Genomic DNA, 27800 nt, shown 5'->3' with positions numbered 1-27800 from the left:
ATGCCCGCCTCTGGGGTCCGCGCTGATAGCCGCGGCTCACGCCCGTCTCTGGAGCTCCTTTAAGCGGCACTCTTAATCCCTCTCCTCGCGCACCAGGAAACAAAGAGGCAAGAAAAAGTCTCTTGCCTCTTCAGCAGCTCCAGACCTTTTCCCAGACTCCCTCCCGGCTAGCTGTGGTGCACTAGCCCCCTTCAGGCTGTGTTCACGCCGCCAACCCCAGTCCTCTCCCTGCGATCCGACTGAAGCCCGAGCCTCAGCTCCCAGCCCCGCCCGCCCCGGCGGGTGAGCAGACAAGCCTCTTGGGCTGGTGAGTGCTGGTCGGCACCGAGCCTCTGTGCGGGAGTCTCTCCGCTTTGCCTTCCGCACCCCTGTGGCTGCGCTCTCCTCCGTGGCTCTGAAGCTTCCCCCCTCTGCCACGCGCAGTCTCTGCCCGCGAAGGGGCTTCCTAGTGTGTGGAAACCTTTCCTCCTTCACGGCTCCCTCCCACTGGTGCAGGTCCCGTCCCTATTCTTTTGTCTCTATTTTTCCTTTTTTCTTTTGCCCCACCCAGGTACGTGGGGAGTTTCTTGCCTTTGGGGAGGTCTGTGGTCTTCTGCCAGCATTCAGTAGGTGTTCTGTAGGAGTTGTTCCACATGTAGATGTATTTGTGGTGTATCTGTGGAGAGGAAGGTGATCTCCGTGTCTTACTCTTCAGCCATCTTGAAGCTCCCCAATTAACAGTGCTATTTATTAATAGAGAACGCTGAATCAAAATCACAAATAATGAGATTTTGTGTGGGTAATACTGTTAGAGATAACATACCTTTTTTTAATGGTTTTAGACTCCCCAGGCTAATTTCATATCCATGTTAAAGGTTTAATTTGTGGAACAAGTAGATGTAGACACAAGCAAAGGAAATAGCAGAATTGCATGCCATGGCCTTGAAGTATTTGAAAATAACATATATTCTTATCTGTAGTCTATTTCAACAAATGATAGCCAAGGGCATTCCTTGAACCACCAAAGTTAGAAATAGCTGCAGCTACAAGATTTCCAAGTCTGAAAAAATTTCTTTGTTACCTCTTATTTTTCCTTTTTTTTTTTCCTGGCAGTTCAGGCCAATTACAAGTGCTCTTCACATTTATTTTGACCTTGATTCTTTTTTTTTTTTTTTAATAAATTTATTTATTTATTTTTGGCTGAGTCGGGTCTTTGTTGCTGTGTGCGGGCTTTCTCTAGTTGCCGCTAGTGGGGGCTACTCTTCATTGCAGTGCGCGGGCTTCTCATTGCACTGGCTTCTCTTGTTGCGGGGCACAGGCTCTAGGCACGTGGGCTTCAGTAGCTGTGGCACACAGGCTCAGTAGTTGTGGTGCATGGGCTTAGTTGCTCCGCAGCATGTGGGATCTTCCCAGACCAGGGCTCGAACCTGTGTCCCCTGCATTGGCAGGCGAATTCTTAACCACTGCCCCACCAGGGAAGTCCCTGATCTTGATTCTTTTAACCAGTCTCCCAAACCTCCATCATAACTTGCCCATGGCTCTCATTTTCCCTTCTCTGTCCATATCAAGCAACTTCAAATTCCTTGATCTTTTGATTTCCTTTGTGTTACTGGCTGTGTTTTGTCTTGGATGATGTCTTTAAGCCCAGCTTTGGCACTGTGAATATTATTTCCTTCTTCAGATATGTGAGAGAGCAAGTTTATAACCAGGTCTGCCCAGTCTAGAATTAGGCACTTATCTTTAGGACTGAGGAAACCATTCAAGAGAAACTTTAGCATCTAATTAAATTTTGGATAGTTAGGGATCAAGGAAGGAAAAGAATGATAGTTTTTAGGGGCTAGGGAAGTCATGCAGTATGTTCCTGGGGCTTGGGTCCAAGTGGGGAGGTTAGTTAATGCACCACACAAATATTTTTTGCACCCCTGCTGCAGACAAGGCCCTATTCTAAGACAGAAGATATAGCAGATAACAAGGAACACAAAGTCCAAACGCAAACTCTCAAGGACTTTATATTCCAGCAGAGGATTCATAGTGTTAAGCAACTAAGCACAGAATTAATTATGCCATTCAGGTGAGACTCTGCTCAGTTCCTGCAGAATTGTATACTCCTAACTTCCCATGTTTATTGTTCAGAAACATAACTGGCTATTAAATATTCACTAGTCTTTAGGGCTTAAAGGTATGTTCAAAAGGAATAAATATCTAAGGTATGATTTATAATCTTAGTCTTATCAATGCCTTTTACAGTGAGTTAAAAACCCTTTTCAACCTTTGGACTAACACCGTATTATAATGTGAGATCTCTTGGTTCTCAGGGACTAGCTATAGGTCTATTAGGAAAAATTTATTATTTCTTAGCAATGGGTGATCTCAGCTCCTTGCTGATGTTTTTCAAGTTGTTTGCAGAGATGGCCTTAGTTTTTCTTTTTCGTTTGTTATGTACTGTACAAAGCCCTTGCTTTCAGTGGTAGAATTAAGTACATAGGGAACAAGTCCTTGGATCTGTTTACTTATCCATTACCTGTGACGAAGAATGGTGTTGCCATGACCTCTTTCCCAGGTTGTAACTGTAGCTGTTGTGTGCACAGTGCTGAGATCCCAGGTTAGCTCTGAGCCCCCGGGGGTGCCAGGCCAATGCAGAATAACTGATCATGGCTGCGTGCAGAATTGTTCTGAAATGACACTCAGACCGGGGCTCATCAGAAAAGAGAACTATGATTGATAAGTGAAATCTGCTGTGGGCAAGGAAGGGCGAACTTGTACTGTATGAGCCAGGAATTTTCCATTCCATATATATTGACACCCTGGGAATGGCTTGACCTTGTGGCTTCAGTTTTAATCTTCCTCAGGTATGGGGATCATTTATTCTATTTTGAGTAGAATGCTTTAGACACAATTTAAATAATCTAGCTCTCCTCCCCATTCCTAATGAAGTTAAATTGATTTTCTTATTCTCCAATAGGATCACATTCAGCCTGCTGTCATTGGTGGGTTATTCCTCTTAGCCCACATATGAGAATAAAAACTATTATTAAGTGGTGCAGATAAAGTGGTAAACTATACTCATATTGTCCTAAACTTAGGAAAGACATGTATGCCTAATGCAGAACCCTTACACACACACACACACACACACACTCACACACGCACACTTTAAAAAAGTCCCTTTATGCATTTTACTTTACCCTTTGCTGTATTTTTTTTCAATCTAGAATAGACTCCTGGGTGTTTTTCAATTTAGAGTAAAATTATTAGAGTACACTGTGTGTGTGTGTGTGTGTAGAACAGATTACAAGACAAATTGTATTTCTTGTGGGTCATGGTCAATATAGTTTGAAAGTCACAATTCAGACCATACTCCTTTTATAATCCCAGAGCCTTAGGGGAGAGAAGAATAGCTTCTTGCCGCTTATAGACTGGGCATATAGCATCATCTCAATCACATCAAGTCCACGTGCTGCTTTACTTTGGTTGTTCACGTAAAGCTTTGGAGGCATGAATTTGGAGCAGGAGTAGTAAGCAAGGTCCGCTTAAAATGCTTTCCACACATACGGAAGCACAACACGAAACCCTGAGCAGTTACCTTTATGAAGGCCCAGGCTGTCACGGCCACCTTCTCCATGCTCTGACCGACCCCTGGAACTAGTGAAATGGCCCTAGGTCCCATCCCAGGTGAAAACTGCTCTATGTCTGCTTAGCAAAAATTAAGGAATGAAGATGTATCATTCTGCCAGACCTGTGTCTGGGAGTGTGGTCCACCTCCAGTTCCTTGGACAGCACACAAAACTTACTACATTTCATAGTCACTTGTGACTCCGGCCAGGGTTTCCATAGCTGCAGCCATTTCCCAGCTGCCTGAAGAGAGATCATAGCTTATCTTCACTACTCAGTGACTTAGGCAGCCAGATGCCATTTTGGGGTGACCATCACTAGATTATAAAAGCTATAAATCCGACCCATGAAGAGGAGAAACAGACGGAGGTCAAAAGGGCCAAGGAGCACAGGCCACTTTCCCGGCAGAGCCCAGCTTCCAGTTTCTCTTCTGGCTGCAAGTGGGAGGTCAGGATCCAGACTGAACACGGGTGCGGTAAGAGGGTCTGCCTGGGGAGGCTCAAAGTTCACTGGGGGCCCCTGAGGTCCATCGTCAGACTCCTCATGTTAGTATAAAAGTAAGTGGATCCTTGTTTAAATGATGTGGTGAGGAAGCACAAAAGGAGGAAAATTGCACTTAGGTAGTTTTAAGGGATAGAAAGGGGTCAAATACCTAGTTCTTCAGTAGCCTGGCAGGATTGGGAGAGGAGCCCTGTACTTGAGGGGAAGGCCTTCCACGGGCCTCCAGTGGGTGGTCTGGGATGAATTTCAGTGCTTTTGTTCCCCCACAACTTCAGCAAACTATATTCTTCTTGTCAAGTATCCGCTTATTAACGCTGGTAAAGTTTTCAGGGTACATAGGGCATGACTCTTTTGCAGTAAAATCTTAAAACAGTGGACATATTTTCAGATTCCGTATGTTGTGAATACATTTTTAGTGATGAACAGATAACAGCTGAGCCTGAAACTGTACGTGAACCAGAACTCAGTAACAGGTACTGGGAGGGCCCTTTCCCACTGCTCCTCCCTCTTTCTGGCTTCTTTTGGTGCAGGCACTGTCTCAGGTGGTGGCCTGGAGGTCTTATGGTATATTTTCCTGTTGGAGTTGCTGAGTTAAATGAGCCAGTGAAGGAGCTAGTGCTTGACTGAGCTTTCTTCTAGCTATTTTTTAAAAAATTTATTTTATTTAAATTGAAGTATAGTTTATTTACAGTGTTTCAGGTGTACAGCAAAGTGATCCAATTTTATATATATATCTATTCTTTTCCAGACTCTTTTGCATTATAGGTTATTACAAGATGTTGAATATAGTTCCCTGTGCTATACAGTGGGCCCTTGTTGGTTACCTATTTTATATGTAGTAGTGTGCATCTGTTAACCCCAAATTCCCAATTTATCCCTCCCCCACCCCTTCCCCTTTGGTGACGTAAGTTTGTCTCTAGCCCCTGCCTTCTTTACAGTTGTCTCTGCTGTGGGTGGGAGGAGACAGTAGAGGGACAGAAGCTCTGGGCTCTGCATTTGTGCTAAGAGGCAGAAGGGCCTAGAACTGGACCTTCCACTGTAGTACTGACTGTACGATGTGCGGCTCTCACCTGTGCTCTGAGCTCTTCTCTTACTCTTCCCCAGGGTTCTTCCTCCACCAGTTTTCTTCACTTTCTCTACCACGGAAGTGCCTTCCCTCTGTTGGCTCTTTTTTCTCCAGCATGTAACAATCTTTGAAAGCAATCTACCTGTCCTTCCTTTCTAAGTCTGACAAGGTAAACAGGTGCTACCTATAATCCCTATTTTATAGACGGGGCAACGGGTCCAGAGAGGTTAAGTGTAAACATGTGGCACATGTGCTCTAGAAAGTAACTTCCATGGAGGTTAGAGCAAGTGTTAACAACGCTGGGCTGCTCTCCAAGATCAGAGGTGTGAAGAACTATACCTACTAATCATCTTCTGAGCAAATTTTTTTTTTTTGTATAGAAACAGTGATTAGGAAAGACTGGTCATTATAAAATACAGGTGAGAAAATGGATGGTTTTCTTAAAAACTGACCACAGGCACATGGATAACTAAATATTTTTATTTGACATCTGGATTCAATGTCACATATATTTGCGTAAATTATGAACAGTTCTCTCTAATGACTGACTGTGCACAGCTGCATGCTACTTCACCTGATCCCACGTTCACTCTCCACTTACAATGCAACCGCCACTCTGTTGTAGCACCAGAAAGAAGAGAGCTGCTGGTCCCTTTCCTTAGGGCAACACCCGGTTTGCGCTATGTAAAGCTGCTGGGCAGGTTCTACCTGTTTTAAATTTTAATAATCAGGCCAATGATTTTCTAAATTTATTATGAAAAGATAATACCAAAACCCATCAAGGCCAGAATAAAATGGTGCAGTTCTAGCATCCCAAGCTAGAAGGAATTATTTTTTCAGTGAAAGGGAATACATGTAATACAGAGAGAGCTAATACTATTAGACAGAAGTAGCCTTTGGTGTTAAGCAATTAAGGATGAACAGGAGTAGGTTTATGTGCGGGACACCACGGAGCCTCAACAGAGCCTTCTCAGCTTCAAACTTAAAAACAGTTTCCTAGGATACATGGAATGATTAATAACATAAGAATGATCAGTCCTGAATTTCAGAGTGGATTAATACACATTAGTTTTCCAACTGAATGTAATTTACTTGCTTAAGAAATAATGATTTACCCCCCTCACTGTAAAATTGAGATCTGTCATTCATAATGTTACCTGGATGATCTGAACATTAACATATTTAAAACTAGCAGGCTTCTCAGGGACAGGTTTAGATTCCTGCCAACCAGGTGAACTGTTCTTGTGGAGCATGAAGGTGTTGGCAAATGAGGTCAGAGGCACGGCTGCGGAGGTCAGTCATGGGTGTTTTTGATGGCCATGGTCCAGAGGAGGGGACGGTCTGTTTCCACAGTCACAACACCAGATCCATCGTAGGTATTGGAAGTGCTGACCAGTGTTCCAAAACTAATCCTATGATTTGCTGTAAGAAAATAAGAAGACAAAAGTTTGGTGAGAGCCAAGCTCCCTCCAGGGGAGAATGGCTTTGCCAAGAGTTACCAAAAAGCAATTAAGCACACACTTTGACAGATGATCTGTAAAATGCGGGATAGGTTAACTTAATACCGGCCCTGCAAACAGATTGTACCTTTTTTTTCCCCTGTGCTTATACAGTTAGGTCCCCACCAGCCATCTGCTTCATACCTAGGAGTGTACATATGTCAATCCCAATCTCCGGGAGGGAATGGGGAGTTAGTGTTTAATGGGGGCAGAGTTTCAGTTTAGGAGAAAAATTCAGTAGATGGATGATGGTGAGAGTTGCACAACAGTATGAATGTACTTAGAGCCACTGAACTGTACAGTTAAATATGGTTAAAACAGTATGTTTTATATTATGTGACTTTTACCACAACAAAAAAAATTTTTTTAAAATGTGGGATAGGTGAAATGTATGATATGAGATTCTAAACCTGAAAGTTTCTGTAACTTGTTATAACCAGTCTTCCTGGAGTTGGTTATTGGTTATTTACCAGTTTGGGATATATGTCACTCTCAATACTAAATTTCGTTAAATTTTGTTTTTTCTTTACCAATTGTAAAACCAAAACCCATTTCTGTAATAGGTTACTTCCTTGCCTGGGTACAATTTTAATTTTTCTTGATGATTCAGAATTAACATTTTTATATTTGACTAAGCTCTATAAAAATACAGTTTTAGTTTCAATTATAAATGATATGGGGCAGAAAGCTAATTACTTTCAAAAGAAGCATGGGATTTTGGTCATTGTTTTCTCATAAAGAAAAGCCAAAGTGAACAAGGGTTGCTTTCTGTAAAATTAATCAGAACTCGGAGGTCAAAAAGCAGACTTCCAAATGTGTAATCTTGAGCAAGCCACTTAAACTCAGCATATAATGAGGGCACAAGATGAGATAATCCTTTAAATTACTTAATTATGAAAATAAAGGCTTTGGAGTTAAGTTATATTATTAGAATTTATATATTTATAAATTACATAAATTACAAATTTATAAATTACATAATTACATATAAATTACATTTATATATATATATATATATATATATATATATATATATATATATATATATATATATATATATATATATATATATTTCCTAACAAGTTCGTGGAAGTTAATGCCTGGGCACCCATTGGTAACCTCACTTCTCTTTGCTTATAAAAGAGCAGTTCACGTTACCAACATGACTTGAAACCATGACTGTCCTACAAACATTCCTTGATAATCAGTACTGATTTCTTTGCTAAGAAATTAGAAAAGTAAACAAATGTTATGGAGAGAAATAAACAAATGTCAGAGTCAGAAAAGGCCCCTTTTCCTTCAAACAAAGTGCAACTATGAAGTTACACAGCTTTGGAATAAATAATTCAATTATAATGGTCACTTCCCGCTAGAGGGAGCCTGTTATCTTTCTGAGGAAATCTTGAAAAGGCAATTTAAAAATTCAGAAATAGTATTGTAGGATAGTATAACATCAGTAATTCACACAGTTTACTTATTAAAACTCAAACTCTTTACTAATTACTAACGTGATTAGTAAACTGTCAACACGTTTACTAATGCAAACATGAAGTTATAAAGTAAAACTACAGGAATACAGAGTGAACCTCGTGTGAATATTGCCCTAACAGGTAACTCAGTGCAAGAAGCTTTCGCCTCTCAGTAATCTGGAGCTTTTCTGAGATGATGTTTCTGAATGATATTTATGATAAGCACATAAATTTACAAATCCAGACACTATTACATAGACAGTGAGTCTGTCAAGGAAAGAAGCCTTGCTCTCCTGAAGGGTGACCGTGCCTGGAATCTGGGTGCACACCAGATCCCTACTGACACCCATCCCAGGCCCAGGGTTCCCAACAGCCCTCTGAGGAAGGGCTGGGGAACAGTTTACACATTTCATACCATTTATTCAGAAAGGCAATTTAGGGTGCTTCAGTGGACCAGCTTCACAGTGGAAACCCCCCGGTGAAGCACAAGGTACACACAACCCACCTGAACATGAAACAATGCGTTTAAGATTCTGGCAACTAATTAAGTTAAAATCCTATTTTTAACCTGGGCTCAAAGGACATGAGTGCAAAATTATTTCTCTAGTTTGTAGTTGCACATAAATTCCTTTCTGATTTTCTGAAGGCAGACTATGGATTTTGGATTATCCTAGGTAGACAACTATATTATATATATTGGCTTTTCTAAGACATTGTTGCATCCTAATTAATTCTTAAATGGGAAAAGAAGTGAAATAGCTTTATTAGGGTATGAGAAGGTACAGTTTTTACTTTGCATGAAATATTTGAGTTAATGCCATTATTATCCAGTCTTATAAATCATGTTTTCTTTTTATTTTGTAATGTTGAAAGAACCAGTTACTAAACATTTCTTAGTTGGCTTTGGGCTGCTATAACACAATGCCGTAGGCTGAGTTGCTTAAATAGCAGACATTATCGCTCACAGTTCAGGAGCTTGGGAAGTCCTAGATCAGGGTGCCAACATGGTTGAGTTCTGGTAAGATCTGTCTTCCTGGCTGGTTTTCAGACAGCTGCCTTCTTGCTGTATCCTCATATGGTGGAGAGATCTCCTGCCTCTTCCTCTTTTTATAAGGGCACTACCCTCATGACCTAATCGAACCCTAATTATCTCCCAAAGGCCCCTCCTCCAAATACCATCACATTGGGGGTTATGGCTTCAATATGTGAATTTTGGGGGACTCAAATACTCAGTCCATAATAATAGTTACAATTAATTAAAGGTTACAATGAAATTCATTTGATTATCTCCAACTTTATGGAAAGTAGAATAAAATGATTGATAGAAAACTAAGATGAATAAGCTGAAACACAAAATCATGAAATTCAATTGACTATGTCACTACAATTATTTTGGAGTATGTTTTCTCCAAAGAATCATGCTTTTGGACAAAACTTTCAAAAGTCTCCCTTAGAAGAAAATCTCTTTCTAAGAAAATATTTGGAATTAATACTGAACTCCCCTCTCCCCAAATGTTTGAGGGTCAATCATGAAATAAAATACATAAGACTGGCAGAGATAACTTCCTGCAGATAGCAATAAAACAAATTACTTCCTTTTATTATTTTTTCTTCCAGTTTTATTGAGAGATAATTGACATACAATAACACTGTATAAATTTAAGGTGTATAGCAAAATGACTTGACATATGTATATATTGTGAAATGATTACCAAAATAACATCCATCACCTTATATAATTACATTTTTTTTCCTTGTGAGAACTTTAGTGTCTACTCTCTTACCAACTTTCAAATATACAATACAGCCTTGGCAATGATACTCGTTATGTTGCACATTACATAGCCAGTACTTATTTATCTTATAACTGTAAGTCAATATCTTTTGACCACCTTCACCTCATTCTCTCCACCCTCTGCCTCTGGTAACCACAAATCTGATCTTTTTTCCTATGAATTTGAGTTTTTTAGCTACCACATATAAGTGAGATGGTACAGTACGTGTCTTTCTCTGACTTATTTCATTTAGCATAATGCCCTCAAGGTCCATTCATATTGTTGCAAATGGCAGGGTTTCCTTTTTATGGCTGAACAGTGTTCCACTGTATATACATCACATCTTTATCTATTCATCTGTCGATGGAAACTTAGGTTGTTTCCATGTCTTGGCTGTTGTAAGTAATGCTGTAATGAACGTGAACATGGGAGTGCAGTTATCTTTTTGACACAGTGATTTTGTTTCCTTTGGATATATACCCAGAAGTGGGATTGCTGGTAATATGGTAGTTTTGTGTTTAATTTTTTTGAGAAACCTCCATACTGTTTTCCATAGTGGCTGTACCAATTTACATTCCCACCAACAGTGCACAAAGGTTCCCTTCTCTCCATATCCTCTCCAGAACTTGTTCTCTCTTGTCTTTTTGATGACAGCCAATCTAATAGGTATGAGGTGATAACTTACTGTGGTTTTGATTTGATTTCCCTGACTAGTGATGTTAACTACCCTTTTCATGTACCTATTGGCCATCTGTATGTCTTCTTGGAAAAATGTCTATTCAGATCCTTTGGCCATTTTTTTTTTTTATTTATTTATTTATTTATTTATTATTTATGGCTGTGTTGGGTCTTCGTTTCTGTGCTAGGGCTTTCTCTAGTTGTGGCAAATGGGGACCACTCTTCATCGCAGTGCGCGGGCCTCTCACTGTCGCGGCCTCTCCTGTTGCGGAGCACAGGCTCCAGTCGCGCAGGCTCAGTAATTGTGGCTCACGGGCCCAGCCGCTCCGCGGCATGTGGGCTCTTCCCAGACCAGGGCTCGAACCCGTGTCCCCTGCATTGGCAGGCAGATTCTCAACCACTGCGCCACCAGGGAAGCCCCCCTTTGGCCATTTTTAACTTTTTTTTTTTTTCTTTTGAGTTGTGTGAGTTCTTTGTACATTTTGAATATTAACCCCTTCTCAGATATGATTTGCAAATATCTTATCCCATTGCTTAGGTTGTCTTTTCATTTTGTTATTGTTTCTTTTGCTGTGCAGAAGCTTTTTAGTTTGGCGTAGTCCTACTTGTTTATTTTTTATTTTGTTGCTTGTGCTTTAGTCTTTTGTGCTTTGGTCTTTTCCCAAGACCCATGTCAAGAAGCTTTATTCCTGTGTTTTCTTCCAGGAGTTTTATGGTTTTAGGTCTTATGTTTAATTTCTTAATCCATTTTGAGTTAATTTTTGGGAGTGATGTAAAATAGGGATCTAGTTTTACTCTTTTACATGTGACTATCCAATTTCCCAGCACCATTTATTAAAAAGACTGTCTTTTCTCCATCGAGTATTCTTGGCTCTCTTTTCATGTTAGCTCACTGTATATGTGCTGGTTCTCAATTCTGCTGCATTGGTTTATGTGTCTGTTTTTATGCCAGTACCATAATGCTTTTATTATTATATCTTTATAATATAGTTTGAATTCAGGAAGTGTGATGCCCCCAGCTTTGTTGTTCTTTCTCAGGATTGCTTTGGCTATTCAGGGTCGTTTGTAGTTTCACATGAATTTTAGGATTTCTCTTTCTTCTGTAAAAAATGCCATTGGAATCTTGATGGGGATTGCAATGAATCTATAGGTGGCTTTGGGTGGTATAGATATTTTAACAATATTAATTCTTCCAATCCATGAGCCTGGAATATCTTTCCATTTATTTTAATCTTTAATTTCTTTCATCAATATATTATAGTTTTCAGTGTAGAGATCTTTCATCTCCTTGGTTAAATTTATTTCTAAGTATTTTATTGTTCTCGATGATATTGTAAACGAGATTATTTTTCAGATAATTCATTCTTAGTGTATAGAAATACTTTTGATTTTTTTATGTTGAATTTTGTATCCTGCAACTTTACTGAATTCATTGATCTAACAGTTTTGTTTGTTTGTTTGTTTGTTTGGTTGAGTGTTTAGGCTTTTCTATACATAAAATCATGTCATCTAGAAACAGAGATAATTTGGGGTCTTCCTTTCCAATTTGGAAGCCTTTTCTTTCTTTTTCTTGCCTGATTTCTCTGGCTTCGACTTCCGGTGCCATGTTGAATAGAAGTGGTGAGAGTGGGCATCTTTGTCCTGTTGGAAAAGCCTTCAGTCTTTCACCATTGAGTATGATGTTAGCTGTGGGCTTGATACATATGGCCTTACTTTACTGTATTGAGGTGCATTCCCTTTCTATAGCTAGTTTGTTGAGAGTTTTTATCATGAACAGATGTTAAATTATGTCAAGTGCTTTTTCTGCATCTACTGAGATGATCATATGATTTTTATCTTTCATTCTATTAATGTGATATATCACATTTATTGATTTGCATATATTGAACCATCCTTGCATCCCAGGGATGAATCCTACTTGGTCATGGTGTATGATCCTTTTAATGTGCTGCTGAATTTGGTTTTCTGTTTTGTTGAGAATTTTTGCATCTCTATTCATCAGGGATATTGGCCTGTGGTTTTCTTTTCTTGTAATGTCCTTATTTGGCTTTGATATCAGGGTAATACTAGCCTTGTAAAATGAGTTTGGAAGTGTTCTCTCCTCTTCAGTATTTCTGGTTATTTTGAGAAGGATTGCTGTTAAGTCTTCTTTAAATGTTTGGTAAAATTTACCAGTGAAGACATCTGGTCCTGGACTTTTCTTTTCTGGGAGATTTTTGATTACCGATTCAATACCCTATTAGTAATTGGTCTGTTCAGATTTTCTAGTTCTTCCTAATTCAGTCATGATAGGTTCTATGTTTCTAGTAATTTATCCACTTTTTCTATGTGTTGGTGTATAGTTGGTCACTGAAGACTCTTATGAACCTTCCTATTTCTATATTATCAGTTGTAATGTCCCCTTTTTCATTTAAAATTTTGTTAATTTGGGATCTCTCTCTTCCCCTTGGTTAGTCTCAATAAAGATTTGTCTGTTTTGTTTATCTTTTCAAAGAGCCAGCCCTTAGTTTTATTAAGTTTTCTCTATTTCTTTCCTGGTCTCTATATTTATTTATGCTCTAAACCTTATTTCCTTTTTTGGCCAACTTTGGGCTTAGTTTGTTCTTCATCTTCTAGATCCTTGAGGTGTAAAAGTTCGGTTGTTTATTTGAGATCTTTCTATTTCTTGAGGTCCGCATTTATAGATATGAACTTCCCTCTGGGACCTGCTTTTGCTGCATACCATAAGTTTGTATGTTTTGTTACCATTTTCATTTGTCTCAAGATACTTTTTAATTTCTCATTTAATTTCATCTTAGATCTACTGGTTGTTCAGGATAGTACTGTTTAATTTCCATGTATTCATGAGTTATCCAGTTTTACTCCTTTTACCAATTTCTAGTTTCATACCATTGTGGTCAGAGGAGATATTAGGTATGATTTCAGTCTTGGTTAATTTGCTAAGACTTGTTTTGTGGCCTAATGCATGATCTATGCTAGAAAATGTTCTGTGTGCATTTGAGAAGAATGTGTATCCTGCTGTTGTCAGACAAAGTATTCTGTATATGTCTGTTACAACTGAGTCAACAGTGTTGTTCAAATCCATTGTTTCCTTATTGATTTTCTGTCTGAATGATCTATCGGTTATTGAACGTGGGGTATTAAAGTCCCCAACTGTTTGTTGTTGTTTATTTGTTTATTTCTCCTTATAATTCTGTTAATGTTTGCTTTATATAGTTAGGTGCTCTGATGTTGGATGGGTGCATAAATATTTACATTTGGTGTATCTTTTTGATGGATTGACCCCTTTATTGTTATATAGTGAAGTTCTTTCTCTTTCTGTCATTTTTAGCTTAATGTCTATTTTGTCTGATATGAGTATAGCTACCTTTGTTTTTTCTTTGTTATCATTTGCTTGAAATATCTTTCTCCATCCTTTCAGTCTCAGTCTGTGTCTTTGAAGCTAAAGTGAGTTTCCTGTAGGCAGTATATTGTTTGATATTGTTTTTAAGTTATTCATCCAATTTTGTGTCTTTGATTGGAGAATTTTATCCATTATGCTTAAAGTAATTATTGATGGATAAGGATTTACTATTGCCATTTTCTTACTTGTTTTGCTGACTGTTTTGTAGCTCTGTTGTTCCTTGCTTCTTATTCTGCTGTCTTCTTTTGTGTTGATGACTTTTTTTGTATTGGTATACTTCACTTGATCCTGATCTTTTGTGTAATATAGGTTTTTCCTCTGTGGTTACCATGAGCCTTATATAAACTATCTTATATTTATAATATCCTATTTTAAGCTGATGACAACTTAACTTCAATAGCATTTCTAAAATTACAATTTACTTCTCCCCCATCACTTTACAATTTACATATTTTTTTATATTATGTATACAGTAACGGACTATTGAAGTTATGGGTTTTTTTTAATACATTTTAAAACTTTTAAACTAGTTATAAGAGTTAAACTAAATTTAAATTAAATTTAAAGTTTAATTAATTAAATTAAAATTAAAATTAAATAACTTCAATAATTAAATAACTAAAGTTAAATTAAATAACTTCAATTATTTACCAATACCAGGAAGTCTTTTATACCTGTGTTCATCTGATTGTATCATGTAAATTAGCATCACTTTATTTCTGCTTGAAGAACTCCCTTTAGCATTTCTTGTAAGGCAGGCCTAGTGGTGATAAACTCAATCAGCTTTTGTTTGTTCAGGCACTTATTTATCTCCCCTTCATTTCTGAAGGACAGGTTTGCCAGGTATAGTATTGTTGACAGATTTTTTTTCTTTCAATATTTTGAATGTATTATCCCATTCTCTCCTGGCCTGAAAAGTTTCTTTTGAAAAATCTGCCCATTATGGGGATTCCCTGTATGTAATGTGTTGCTTTCTCTTGTTGCTTTGAAAATTCTCTTTTTGTCTTTGACTTTTGGAACTATTTGGTTCAATCTATTTGGGGTCCTTTGGGCCTCATGGATTTGTATGTCCATTTCTTTCCTCATTTTCAGCCATTATTGCTTTATATACACTTTCTGTCCCTTTCTCTTTCTCCTTCTGGGGTACCCATAATGCAGATATTGTTTTTTCTGATGGTGTCCTATAAGTTCCATAGGCTTTCTTCACTCTTTTTCATTCTTTTTTTCTTTTGTTCCTCTGACTGGATAAATTCAAATACCCTGTCACTGATTCTTTCTTCTGCATGGTCAATTCTGATTTTGAAGCTCTCTATTGAACTTTACAGTTCAGTCATTGTATTCTTTAGCTCTAGGACTTCTGTTTGGTTTATTTTTGATGGTTTCTATTTTTTTTGTTCATCTCGTTTTGTTCATGCATTTTTTTCCCCCCGAATTTTGTTAAGTTATCTGTCTTCTTGTAGTTCACTAAACTTTTTAAGAGGATTATTCTGAATTCGTTGAAGTTCATAGATTTCCATTTCTTTAGGGTCAGTTATTGGCATTTTATTAGTTTCCATTGGTGGTGTTATGTTTACCTGATTTTTTCTGATCCTTGATTTCTTACATTGGTATCTGCACATTTGAGTAAACAGTCTCTTCTTCTAGACTTTACAGGTGTGCCTTGGCAGAGACAGTCCTTCACCAGTCAGCTCAGCTTGGGGTTCTGGACATGTGAGCTGACAGACTCCTTGGGTAGGGGGAGCCTGCTATTAGGGTCTTCTTTGTGGGCAAGGCCACTGCCTGAGCTCTGAGGTTGTGGGGTATGTGTTGTGGCTGAAAACAGTTGGATAGGACTGCTGGCTTGGTTCTCTGCCCAAGTGAGGCTGTTGGATGGGGCTCTGTGGTTGCCTGGGTTCTCTGGTCAGGCTTCCTGGATGGTCAGGACTCGGTACTATATTTAGCAGTAGTTGGGGCTATGAGGTAGCTTCCCTGCTTGACCAGGGCAGCAGAATGGACCCCACGGCCAGCACAGCCCATTGTTTAAGGACCCAGATCAGGCAGGACTGTGCGCCAAATTCTCTGGCCAGGCAGAGTAGCTGGTTTTGCAGTGCAAATGGTGAGGACCACTGGTTGTGCTCTCTGCTCAGGTATCACTGTAAGTGGGGCTATAGGATGGGCTATGCCAGCGGTCCCCAACCTTTTTGGCACTGGGGACAGGTTTTGTGGAAGACAGTTTTTCCAAGGACCGGGGCGGGAGGGGGTGGGGATGGTTCAGGCGGTAATGCAAGGGGGGGGGGGGCGAAGGGGAGCGAAGGGGAGCAAAGGGGAGCAAAGGGGAGTGGCAGATGAAGCTTCACTCGCTAGCCCGCTGCTCACCACCTGCTGTGCGGCCCAGTTCCTAATAGGCCGCAGACCGATACTGGTCCGCGGCCCAGGGGTTGGGGAACCCTGGGCTACACAGTTTCCCATGTGCCTGGTTAGGTTTCCTGCTTGGGCATGCTGAAGGCTGTATTTAACAGTGGGTAGGGCTATGAATTAGTTTCCCTGCCTGGGCAGAGCCACCAGACAGGCTCTAAGGCTGGCACGTCTCTTATTTGGGGGCCAAATTAGGCAGAATCATGCACCAAGTTCCCTGGCCTGACAGGCCACCACCTGGCTCTGCAGAAGGGCAGGGCCACGGGCCAGGCTCTCCATTCAAGTGCTGCTGTCACTGTGGTTGCAGGATGGGCTACACAGATTCCCAGGAGCTCTGGTTAGGTCTCCTGGTCAGCAGGGCTGGAGGCTGTATTCAGCAATGGGCGGGGCTATGAATTAGCTTTCCTGTCCAGCTGGAGTGGCAGAACAGGCTCCATGGCTGGCAAGGGCTCACTGTCTGGGGTCCTGAATCAGGCAGATCTGTGCCCTGCCAAGTTCCCTGGTCAGAATGGACCACCATCTTGGCTCTGCAGATGAGCAGAGCTGCTGGTTGGGACTTCTGCTTGGGCACCACTGGGAGTAGGAACAGGGCCACGCTCCGAGCACTTGTTGCTATAAATCCCTTCCCCCTTCTCTGTCACAGTCACGTCCCCAAGTCCCCCTTAGATGCCCATAAGGCAAGACCTGAGAAGGCATCCTGAGAAATGACCCATGATGCTGGAGGAGCTGGGTGTCCACCTGGACTTTCTCTTCCCCGGAGGAACTGCAGGCCTGAGGAGCCAGCCTGGGGGAGGAGTGATGCGGTCAGAGTGTAGCTGCGCCTCTTAACTTTTCTAATGTGGTCCTACCTCATTCTCTGTGATACAGGGCGTGCCTTCAGCCTCACCCCTGTGTTCTAGGATTTTCACAATGGTGTCTCTTGTCTATAGAGAGTCGTTAGTTGGTCTTCTTGTGAAGGGGACTGAAGTTGGGAACGACCTATGTTTCCATCTTGATGATGTCACTCCTTCACAAATTACTTTTTCATTTCTACTCCAGAGGACTTGTCCAAAACTTTGGCTAGCTGAACATTTACTTTCAATTCAACATTTAGAACATATCTAGATTCAGATATTTTCCATTTTTGTTTGCAGAGAGTACAGCAGAGCTAAACATAGTTGTTCTGAGACAACGAGTCACTCAGATCAAGCCCTGTTTTTAACTATAGACAAAAATAAAAGTGATAGCTATGTGTAAAACTATAAGCAACCATGTAATCTGTGATAAACATAACCTAAAATTGCTTGCTCTGTTTGAATATAAAAGTTGTGTCTTATCTATTTGCTTCAAAGACATCATCATCAGTTGTTTTAAGAACAAGTGTAGTGTAATGATAGAATATTGGCTGGTGAGGACGGGTTAAGTTCCTCTTCCAATGAAATTTAATGTGAATTATATTAGGGAACACAGAGGCATACTCTGACTCTGAGCTTTTCATATTTTAGAGAAACAGAACTTAAAAATATGAGAAACATGAAAACTGATTTTATAATTTTCATCCATTATTTCAAAGTATTTTCTTTCCCAAAGGAAAGGTTGAGAATTAGGCACTTAATATTCTATTGCTTTCAGTGATGTCCTATAGCTTTTCTCTAAAGCTGGAAAGACTGAAGACTGCAAAGCAGAGGCTGGCAAATTGGTAGAATTCAAGTATTCAGCTCTTTTCCTGTCAGTTGGAGGGAGGTAGGGCCATTTGTCCTGGCTTCCTACCTTACCTCTGCAAGCTGGTTTAGTGGGCTGTGCTCTTTTGAACTGGTTGACAGACTGTAAAGGAGTAACTTTGGAGGCCTCTGATGCTCTCAAGCATTGGAAAGCAAGAGCAGGAAGCATTTGTTCCCTCTGCACCTGTGTGATTGTTCTGCTCAGGTGTTTTTTACAGAGGAGGCATCTCGCTGTCAAAAACTATGAACCCCGTCATGATGAGGTTAGTAAGTCAGACCTAGGTTCAAACCTTGGCTTTACCACTCTCTAGCTCTATATGAACTCAGTTATTTAAGCTTCTGACTTCAGTTTCCTCATATGCAAAATGTGGATAATAATGTCTGCTTCACAGAGAAGTTGTATGGATTATATAGTCAAAATTCTAACACACAGTAAGTATTCAAGGAATTTCCATGCCTTTTGCTTTCTTCTGTTATTTTGTCTATAAAGTAGATCAGATTTTCCTCTCCTACCTTAAAAGTCTTTTAAAATGAAAAAAGAGAGATGTCATGATTTGAACAATAAGCAAATGCCTTAATTCAGGTGACTAGTTTATAGCCAGCTGAGAGACAGAATGAGATAAGCTTTGCCAGGCTACGTTACATGTGATGCTTCAAATCATTTCAGGTGTCATCTGCATACATGTACAAACTCGTTTGTTTGACAGATATTTATGAAGGTTATACCCTGTGCTGGCATTAAGGATACAAACATGAGTGTGTCTGCTTTCAAGGACTTCACGTTTTAGTAAAAGGTGAAGACGTATATATATAGTCCAATTCAGTGGATACGATGGAAGCATGAGGCAGGAGCTAATGAGGATGGAGCCGGAATGGGCTGTATATTCTAGTGGAATGGGGAGGAATCCCCCAGAGGCCTGGCTTCCCAAGAATCTGTAGATTGACACTGGTTATCTTATAAAAATAAATTATTTAAAAGGTAATGCAAATGTATCTAAAAATCAACAAAACTGAGAGAGTAAAAGAGAAGGGAGTGAACAAATTTTGTCTGGGAGATGCTACTCAAAGAGGTGGTATTTGGGATGGAGTAATTCTCATTCATTCAAGACATTATCTGAGCACTTACAGTGTTCAAGGTACAGCGCGGGCTTTTATCGGTAGTTTACAGATGAGGAAAATGAAGCTCAGAGAGGTTAAATCCACAGGCTATGATGATCATAAAAGTTGTTAGACACATGTTACTATGGGAGGTTAAAGCAATACTTTGAAGAGCTCTAAAAAGAGAATCGATGCTGGTCTGTTTCCCTGAAGTATAGAACTGTCAGCAGCCTGACAGAGTAGGGTAAGTGGATGACTTAGTGAGACCGATAAAACCACTCAAAGACTTAAAGTAGTACTGCTTCTACCACACAGGTACATGTTTAATGAACCTATTATGATGAATCCCAAGGTTCCCTACCATCCTGGAATATTAGGTTAAGTTCTAGGAGTTAATTAGACTTACTGGACATCATTAACTACTTCAACATAATGGAACCACTGTATGCTCTACATTCATCAATTATTCTCTGAAGATGCTTCGCCTCGTTGGAGTAATGGCTATACATTAAGAAAATGTGACTCAGATTTCATTAGCAGAAAAGCAAACCAGACTACCTCTAAACTCAGTTCACTGTGACTGGTCTTTACAATTTTAATTTTTTGAACTAGAGATCTTAAAAAATGTCTTTGTATGTATATACGTGAGACAAACTTTCTATTTAAAAATTGCTAATTTACACTTTAAAATAGGAACTCCTGGCAGGATTATTACTATTAAAATTGTATCCTATACAACAGCATTTAGACTTACAGTGGCTCTTGAAACTTTTCAAAAATTATATTGCTATATTGCATTTTCATTTTCTTAAAGGCAGAAAGTCAAACTGTTTCTAGTTTAGAGGTGTAAAGTACAAGCAGCATCTACTCTCTTAGCAAGTTTCAAATATTCAATTCAGTATTATTAACTATAGTCATCATGCTGTATATCACATCCCCCTGACTTATTTATTTTATAACTGGAAGTTTGTACCTTGTGATCACCTTTACTCATATCTTCCACCCTCTCACCCCCCACTTCTGGCGATCACCAGTATGTTCTTTGTATCTATGAGACTGGTTTTTATTGTATTTTTTAGATTCCACATATATATCAGATCATCCTGTGTTTGTCTTTCTCTGTACTTACTTCACTTAGCATAATGCCCTCAGAGTCCATCCATGTTGCTGCAGATGGCAAGGTTTCCTTCTTTTTTATGGCCGAGTAATATTCCTGTGTGGGTCTGTGTGTGTTTATAAAATCTCACATTTTCTTTATCCATTCATCCACTGATGGACACTTAAAGTTCTTAAAGTTGTTTCCATGTCTTGGCTATTGTAAATAATACTGCAGTGAACATGGGGGCACAGATATCCTTTCAAGTTAGCATTTTCGTTTCCTTTGGATAAATACCCAGAAGGGGGATTGCTGGGTTAGATAGAAGTTCTGTTTTCAATTTTTTGAGGAACCTCCCTACTGTTCTCCACAGTGGCTGCATCAATTTACATTCCCACCAACAGTGCACGAGGGTTCCCTTCTCTCTACAGCCTTCACAACACTTGTTATCTTGTCTTTTTGATAACAGCCATGCTAACAGGTGTGAGGTGAATGTAACTCACTATGGTTTTGATTTGCATTTCCCTGATGATTAGTGAGGTTGAGCACATTTTCATGTACCAGTTGTCCATCTGTAGGTGTCTTCTATGGAAAAAAAGTCTATTCAGATCCTCCGCCCATTTTTTAATTTTTTTTTTTTTGCTATTGTATGAGTGCTTTATATATTTTGGATATTAATTCCTTATCTGATATATTGGCAAACATTTTCTCCCTTTTAGTAGGTTGATTTTCAATTTTGTTGATGGTTTCCTTTGCAGAAGATGGCTTCCTTTCCTGCATAGAGGCTTTTTAGTTCAATGTAGTCCCACTTATTACTTTTTTGCTTTCGTTGCCTTTCCTTTTGGGGTCAAATCAAAACAAATCACTGCAGAGTGGATGGCAAGGAGCTTTGTCCGTATGTTTTCTTCTAGGACTTTTATGGTTCAGGTCTTACGTTAAAATCTTTAATCCATTTTCAGTTCATTTTTGTGTATGGTGTAAGATAGAGGGGTCTAGTTTCCTTCTTTTTGCATGTGGACATCAAGTTTTCCCAACACCATTTGTTGAAAAGACTGTCTTTTCTCCATTGTATGTTTTTGTCTTTTTTCTTGAAAATTAACTGACCATATATGCATGGGTTTATTTCTGGGCTGTTTGGTTCCACTTGACCTATGTGTCTTCTTTTACTTGAAATATAGTTTACAATCAGGAAGCATAATTCCTCCAGCTTTGTTCTTTTTTTCAAAAGCATTTTTATTGGAGTAAAATTGCTTTATATTGCTCTGTTAGTTGCTGCTGTATAACAAAGGGAATCAGCTATACATATACATATATCCCCATATCCCCTCCCTCTTGCGCCTCCCTCCCACCCTCCATATCCCACCCCTCTAGGTGGTCACAGAGCACCGAGCTGATCTCCCTGTGCTATGCGGCTGCTTCCCACTAGCTATCTGTTTTACGTTTGGTAGTGTATATATGTCCATGACACCCTCTCACTTCGTCTCAGCTTACCCTTCCCCCTCCCTGTGTCCTCAAGTCCATTCTCTACGTCTGCATCTTTATTCCTGTCCTGCCCCTAGGTTCTTCAGAACCTTTTTTTGTTTTTCAGATTCCATATATATGTGTTAGCATACGGTATTTGTTTTTCTCTTTCTGACTTACTTCACTCTGTATGACAGACACTAGGTCCATCCACCTCACCACAAATAACTCAATTTCGTTTCTTTTTATGGCTGAGTAATATTCCATTGTATGTATGTGCCACATCTTCTTTATCCATTCATCTGTTGATGGACACTTAGGTTGCTTCCATGTCCTGGCTATTGTAAGTAGTGCTGCAATGAACGTTGTGGTGCATGACTCTTTTTGGATTATGGTTTTCTCAGGGTATAGGCCCAGTAGTGGGATTGCTGGGTCATATGGTAGTTCTATTTTTAGTTTTTTAAGGAACCTCCATACTGTTCTCCGTAGTGGCTGTATCAATTTACATTCCCACCAGCAGTGCAAGAGGGCTCCCTTTTCTCCACACCCTCTCCAGCATTTATTGTTTGTAGATTTTTTGATGATGCCCATTCTGACCAGTGTGAGGTGATACCTCATTCTAGTTTTGATTTGCATTTCTCTCATGATTAGTGATGTTGAGCATCCTTTCATATGTTTGTTGGCAATCTGTATATCTTCTTTGGAGAAATGTCTATTTACGTCTTCTGCCCATTTTTGGGTTGGGTTGTTTGTTTTTTTGATATTGAGCTGCATGAGCTGCTTGTTTATTTTGGAGATTAATCCTTTGTCAGTTACTTTGTTTGCAAATATTTTCTCCCATTCCGAGGGTTGTCTTTCCGTCTTCTTTATGGTTTCCTTTGCTGTGCAAAAGCTTTTAAGTTTCATTAGGTCCCATTTGTTTATTTTTGTTTTTATTTCCATTTCTCTAGGAGGTAGGTCAAAAAGGATCCTGCTGTGATTTATGTCATAGAGCGTCCTGCCTATGTTTTCCTCTAAGGGTTTTATAGTGTCTGGCCTTACATTTAGGTTTTTAATCCATTTTGAGTTTATTTTTGTGTATGGTGTTAGGGAGTGTTCTAATTTCATTCTTTTACATGTAGCTGTCCAGTTTTCCCAGCACCACTTATTAAAGAGGCTGTCTTTTCTCCATTGTATATTCTTGCCTCCTTTATCAAAGATAAGGTGACCATATGTACCTGGGTTTATCTCTGGGCTTTCTATCTTGTTCCATTGATCTATATTTCTGTTTTTGTGCCAGTACCATACTGTCTTGATTACTGTAGCTTCATAGTATAGTCTGAAGTCCAGGAGCCTGATTCCTCCAGCTCCATTTTCTTTCTCAAGATTGCTTTGGCTATTTGGGGTTTTGTGTTCCCATACAAATTGTGAAATTTTTTGTTCTAGTTCTGTGAAACATGCCATTGGTAGTTTGATAGGGATTGCATTGAATCTGCTGATTGCTTTGGGTAGTATAGGCATTTTCACAATGTTGATTCTTCCAGTCCAAGGACATGGTATATCTCTCCATCTGTTTGTATCATCTTTAATTTCTTTCATCAGTGTCTTATGATTTTCTGCATACAGGTCTTTTGTCTCCTTAGGTAGGTTTATTCCTAGGTATTTTATTCTTTTTGTTGCAATGGTAAATGGGAGTGTTTCCTTAATTTCTCTTTCAGATTTTTCATCATTAGTGTATAGGAATGCAAGAGATTTCTGTGCATTAATTTTGCATCCTGCTACTTTACCAAATTCATTGATTAGCTCTAGTAGTTTTCTGGTAGCATCTTTAGGATTCTGTATGTATAGTATCATGTCATCTGCAAACAGTGACAGTTTTACTTCTTTTCTGATTTGGATTCTTTTTCTTTCTTTTTTGTCTCTGATTGCTGTGGCTAAAATTTCCAAAACTATGTTGAATAATAGTGGTGAGAGTGGGAAACCTTGTCTTGTTCCTGATCTTAGTGGAAATGGTTTCAGTGTTTCACCATTGAGGATGATGTTGGCTGTGGGTTTGTCATATATGGCCTTTATTATGTTGAGGTAAGTTCCCTCTATGCCTACTTTCTGGAGAGTTTTTATCATAAATGGGTGTTGAATTTTGTCGAAAGCTTTGTCTGCATCTATTGAGATGATCATATGGTTTTTATTCTTCAATTTATTAATATGGTGTATCACATTGATTGATTTGCGTACATTTAAGAATCCTGGCATTCCTGGGATAAACCCCACTTGATCATGGTGTATGATCCTTCTAATGTGCTGCTGGATTCTGTTTGCTAGTATTTTGTTGAGGATTTTTGCATCTATGTTCATCAGTGATATTGGCCTGTAGTTTTCTTTCTTTGTGACATCTTTGTCTGGTTTTGGTGTCAGGGTGATGGTGGCCTCGTAGGATGAGTTTGGGAGTGTTCCTCCCTCTGCCATATTTTGTTGAAGAGTTTGAGAAGTATAGGTGTTAGCTCTTCTCTAAATGTTTGATAGAATTTGCCTGTGAAGCCATCTGGTCCTGGGCTTTTGTTTGTTGGAAGATTTTAAATCACAGTTTCAATTTCAGTGCTTGTGATTGGTCTGTTTATATTTTCTATTTCTTCCTGGTTCAGTCTCAGAAGGCTGTGCTTTTCTAAGAATTTGTCCGTTTCTTCCAGGTTGTCCATTTTACTGGCATATAGTTGCATGTAATAATCTCTCATGATCGTTTGTATTTCTGCAGTGTCAGTTGTTACTTCTCCTTTTTCATTTCTAATTCTGTTGATTTGAGTCTCCTCCTATTTTTTCCTGATCAGTCGGGCTAACGGTTTATCAATTTTATCTTCTCAAAGAACCAGATTTTAATTTTATTGATCTTTGCTATTGTTTACTTCATTTATTTCTGCTCTGCTCTTTATGATTTCTTTCCTCCTGCTAACTGTGGGGTTTTTTGTTCTTTCTCTAATTGCTTTAGGTTGTTTATTTGAGATGTTTCTTGTTTCTTGAGGTAGGATTGTATTGCTATAACCTTCCCTCTTAGAACTGCTTTTGCTGCATCCCATAGGCTTTGGGCCGTTGTGTTTTCATTGTCATTTGTTTCTAGGTATTTTTTGATTTCTTCTTTGATTTCTTCAGTGGTCTCTTGGTTATTTAGTAGTGTGTTGTTTAGCCTCCATGTGTTTGTATTTTTTACAGTTTTTTTTTTTCCTGTAACTGATATCTAGTCTTACAGTGTTGTGGTCAGAAAAGATACTTGATATGATTTCAAGTTTCTAAAATTTACCAAGGCTTGATTTGTGACCCAAGATATGGTCTATCCTGGAGAATGCTCCATGAGCACTTGAGAAGAAAGTGTATTCTGCTGTTTTTGGATGGAATGTCCTATAAATATCAACTAAGTCCATCTTGTTTAATGTGTCATTTAAAGGTTGTGTTTCCTTATTTATTTTCATTTTGGATGATCTGTCCACTGGTGAAAGTGGGGTGGTAAAGTCCCCTAGTATGATTGTGTTACTGTCGATTTCCCCTTTATGGCTGTTATCATTTGCCTTATGTATTGAGGTGCTCCTATGTTGGGTGCATAAATATTTACAATTGTTGTATCTTCTTCTTGGATTGATCCCTTGATCATTTTGTAGTGTCCTTCTTTGTCTCTTGTAATAGTCTTTATTTTAAAGTCTATTTTGTCTGATATGAGAATTGCTAGTCCAGCTTTCTTTTGATTCCCATTTGCATGGAATATCTTTTTCCATCCCCTCACTTTCAGTCTGTATGTGCCCCTAAGTCTGAAGTGGGTCTCTTGTAGACAGCATTTATATGGGTCTTGTTTTTGTAACCATTCAGCTTGTCTATGTGTTTTGGTTGGAGCATTTAATCCATTTACATTGAAGGTAATTATCGATATGTATGCTCCTATTACCATTTTCTTAACTGTTTTGGGTTTTTATTTGTAGGTCTTTTCCTTCTCTTGTGTTTCCTACCTAGAAAAGTTCCTTTAGCATTTGTTGTAAAGCTGGTTTGGTGGTGCTGAATTCTCTTAGCTTTTGCTTGTCTGTAAAGGTTTTAATTTCTCCATTGAATCTGAATGAGATCCTTGCTGGGTAGAGTAATCTTGGTTGTAGGTTTTCCTCTTTCATCACTTTAAATATGCCCTGCCACTCCCTTTCTGGCTTGCAGAGTTTCTGCTGAAAGATCAGCTGTTAACCTTATGGGGATTCCCTTGTATGTTATTTGTTGTTTTTCCCTTACTGCTTTTAATATTTTTCTTTGTATTTAATTTTTGATAGTTTGATTAATATGTGTCTTGGTGTGTTTCTCCTTGGATTTATCCTGTATGGAACTCTCTGGGCTTCCTGGACTTGGGTGACTATTTCCTTTCCCATATTAGGGAAATCTTCAACTATAATCTCTTCAAGTATTTTCTCAGTCCCTTTCTTTTTTTCTTCTTCTGGGACCTCTGTGATTTGAATGTTGGTGCATTTAATGTTGTCCCAGAGGTCTCTGAGACTGTCCTCAATTCTTTTCATTCTTTTTTCTTTATCCTCCTCTGCAGTAGTTATTTCCACTATTTTATCTTCCAGGTCACTTATCTATTCTTCTGTCTCAGTTATTCTGCTATTGATCCCGTCTAGAGTATTTTTAATTTCATTTATTGTGTTGGTCATCATTGTTTGTTTGCTCTTTAGTTCTTTTAAGTCCTTGTTAAACGTTTCTTGTATTTTCTCCATTCTATTTCCAAGATTTTGGATCCTCTTACTATCATTACTCTGAATACTTTTTCAGGTAGAGTGCCTATTTCCTCTTCATTTGTTTGGTCTGGTGGGTTTTTACCTTGCTCCTTCATCTGCTGCATATTTCTCTGTCTTCTCATTTTGCCTACCTTACTGTGTTTGGGGTCTCCTTTTCACAGGCTGCAGGTTTGTAGTTCCTATTGTTTTTGGTGTCTTCCCCCAATGGGTAAGGTTGGTTCAGTGGGTTGTGTTGGCTTCCTGGTGGAGGGGACTAGTGCCTGTGTTCTGGTGGATGAGGCTGGATCTTGTCTTTCTGGTGGGTGGGTCCATGTCCAGTAGTGTGTTTTGGGGTGTCTGTGAGCTTATTATGATTTTAGGCAGCCTCTCTGCTAATGGGTGGGGTTGTGTTCCTGTCTTGCTAGTTGTTTGGCATGGAGCGTCCAGCACTGGAGCTTGCTGGTCATTGAAGTGGAGCTGGGTCCTAGCGTTGAGATGGAGATCTCTGGGAGAACTCTTGCCGATTTATATTATGAGGGGCTGGGAGGTCTGTTGTGGAGCAATGTCCTGAACTTGGCTCTCCCACATCAGAGGCTCATGCCTGACACCCGGGCGGAGCAGCAAGACCCTGTCAGCCACACGGCTCAGAAGAAAAGGGAGAAAAGAAGAAAAAGAAAAAAAGAAAGAAGGAAAAAATAAGAGAGCAACCAAACTAATACACAAATCCACCATTGATAACAAGCACTAAAAACTAAACTAAAAAAAATCGGACAGACAGAAGAACCCTAGGACAGATGGTAAAAGCGAACCTATACAGACAAAATCACACAAAGACGCATACACATACACACTCAGAAAAAGAGAAAAAGGAAATAATATATAGAGATATAAAAAAATAAAAGAGAGCAACCAAATCAGTAAACAATCTACCAATGATAATAAGCTCTAAATACTAAACTAAGATAAACATAAAATTAGAAACAAATTAGACACAAAGCAAACCCCAAGTCTACAGCTGCTCCCAAAGTCCACCGCCTCAGTTTTGGGATGATTTGTTGTCTGTTCAGGTATTCCACAGATGCAGGTACATCAAGTTGATTGTGGAGATTTAATCCCCTGCTCCTGAGGCTGCTGGGAGAGATTTCCCTTTCTCTTTTGTTCTCACAGCTCCCGGGGTTCAGCTTTGGATTTGGCCCCACCTCTGCATGTAGGTCGCCTGAGGACAACTGTTCTTCACCCGGACAGGACAGAGTTAAAGGAGCAGCTGATTAGGGGGCTCTGGCTCACTCAGGCGCGGGGGGGGCAAGCCTGCCACAGCAGAGGCCAGCGTGACGTTGCAGCAGCCTGAGGCATG

The 27800-nt window shown here is 39.4% G+C and overlaps 1 protein-coding gene across 1 annotated transcript in view; it reads right to left on the bottom strand.

Annotated features, from left to right (window-relative positions):
• Positions 1-5624: 5624 nt before the first annotated feature.
• The window catches only part of TPK1 (thiamin pyrophosphokinase 1), a 351616-nt gene continuing 329440 nt past the window's right edge, over positions 5625-27800 (bottom strand). Inside the window, exon 9 of the mRNA XM_059932608.1 lies at positions 5625-6580. Within this exon, the coding sequence (XP_059788591.1) occupies positions 6453-6580 (128 nt within the window). The 3' untranslated portion in view covers positions 5625-6452. The remainder of the gene's footprint in view (positions 6581-27800) is intronic.

The sequence above is a fragment of the Balaenoptera ricei genome, chromosome 9 (assembly GCF_028023285.1).
Source record: "Balaenoptera ricei isolate mBalRic1 chromosome 9, mBalRic1.hap2, whole genome shotgun sequence".
Lineage (NCBI taxonomy): Eukaryota > Metazoa > Chordata > Mammalia > Artiodactyla > Balaenopteridae > Balaenoptera > Balaenoptera ricei.
Note: the sequence above shows the minus strand (reverse complement) of the source record. Positions and strands in the feature narration are given on the sequence as shown.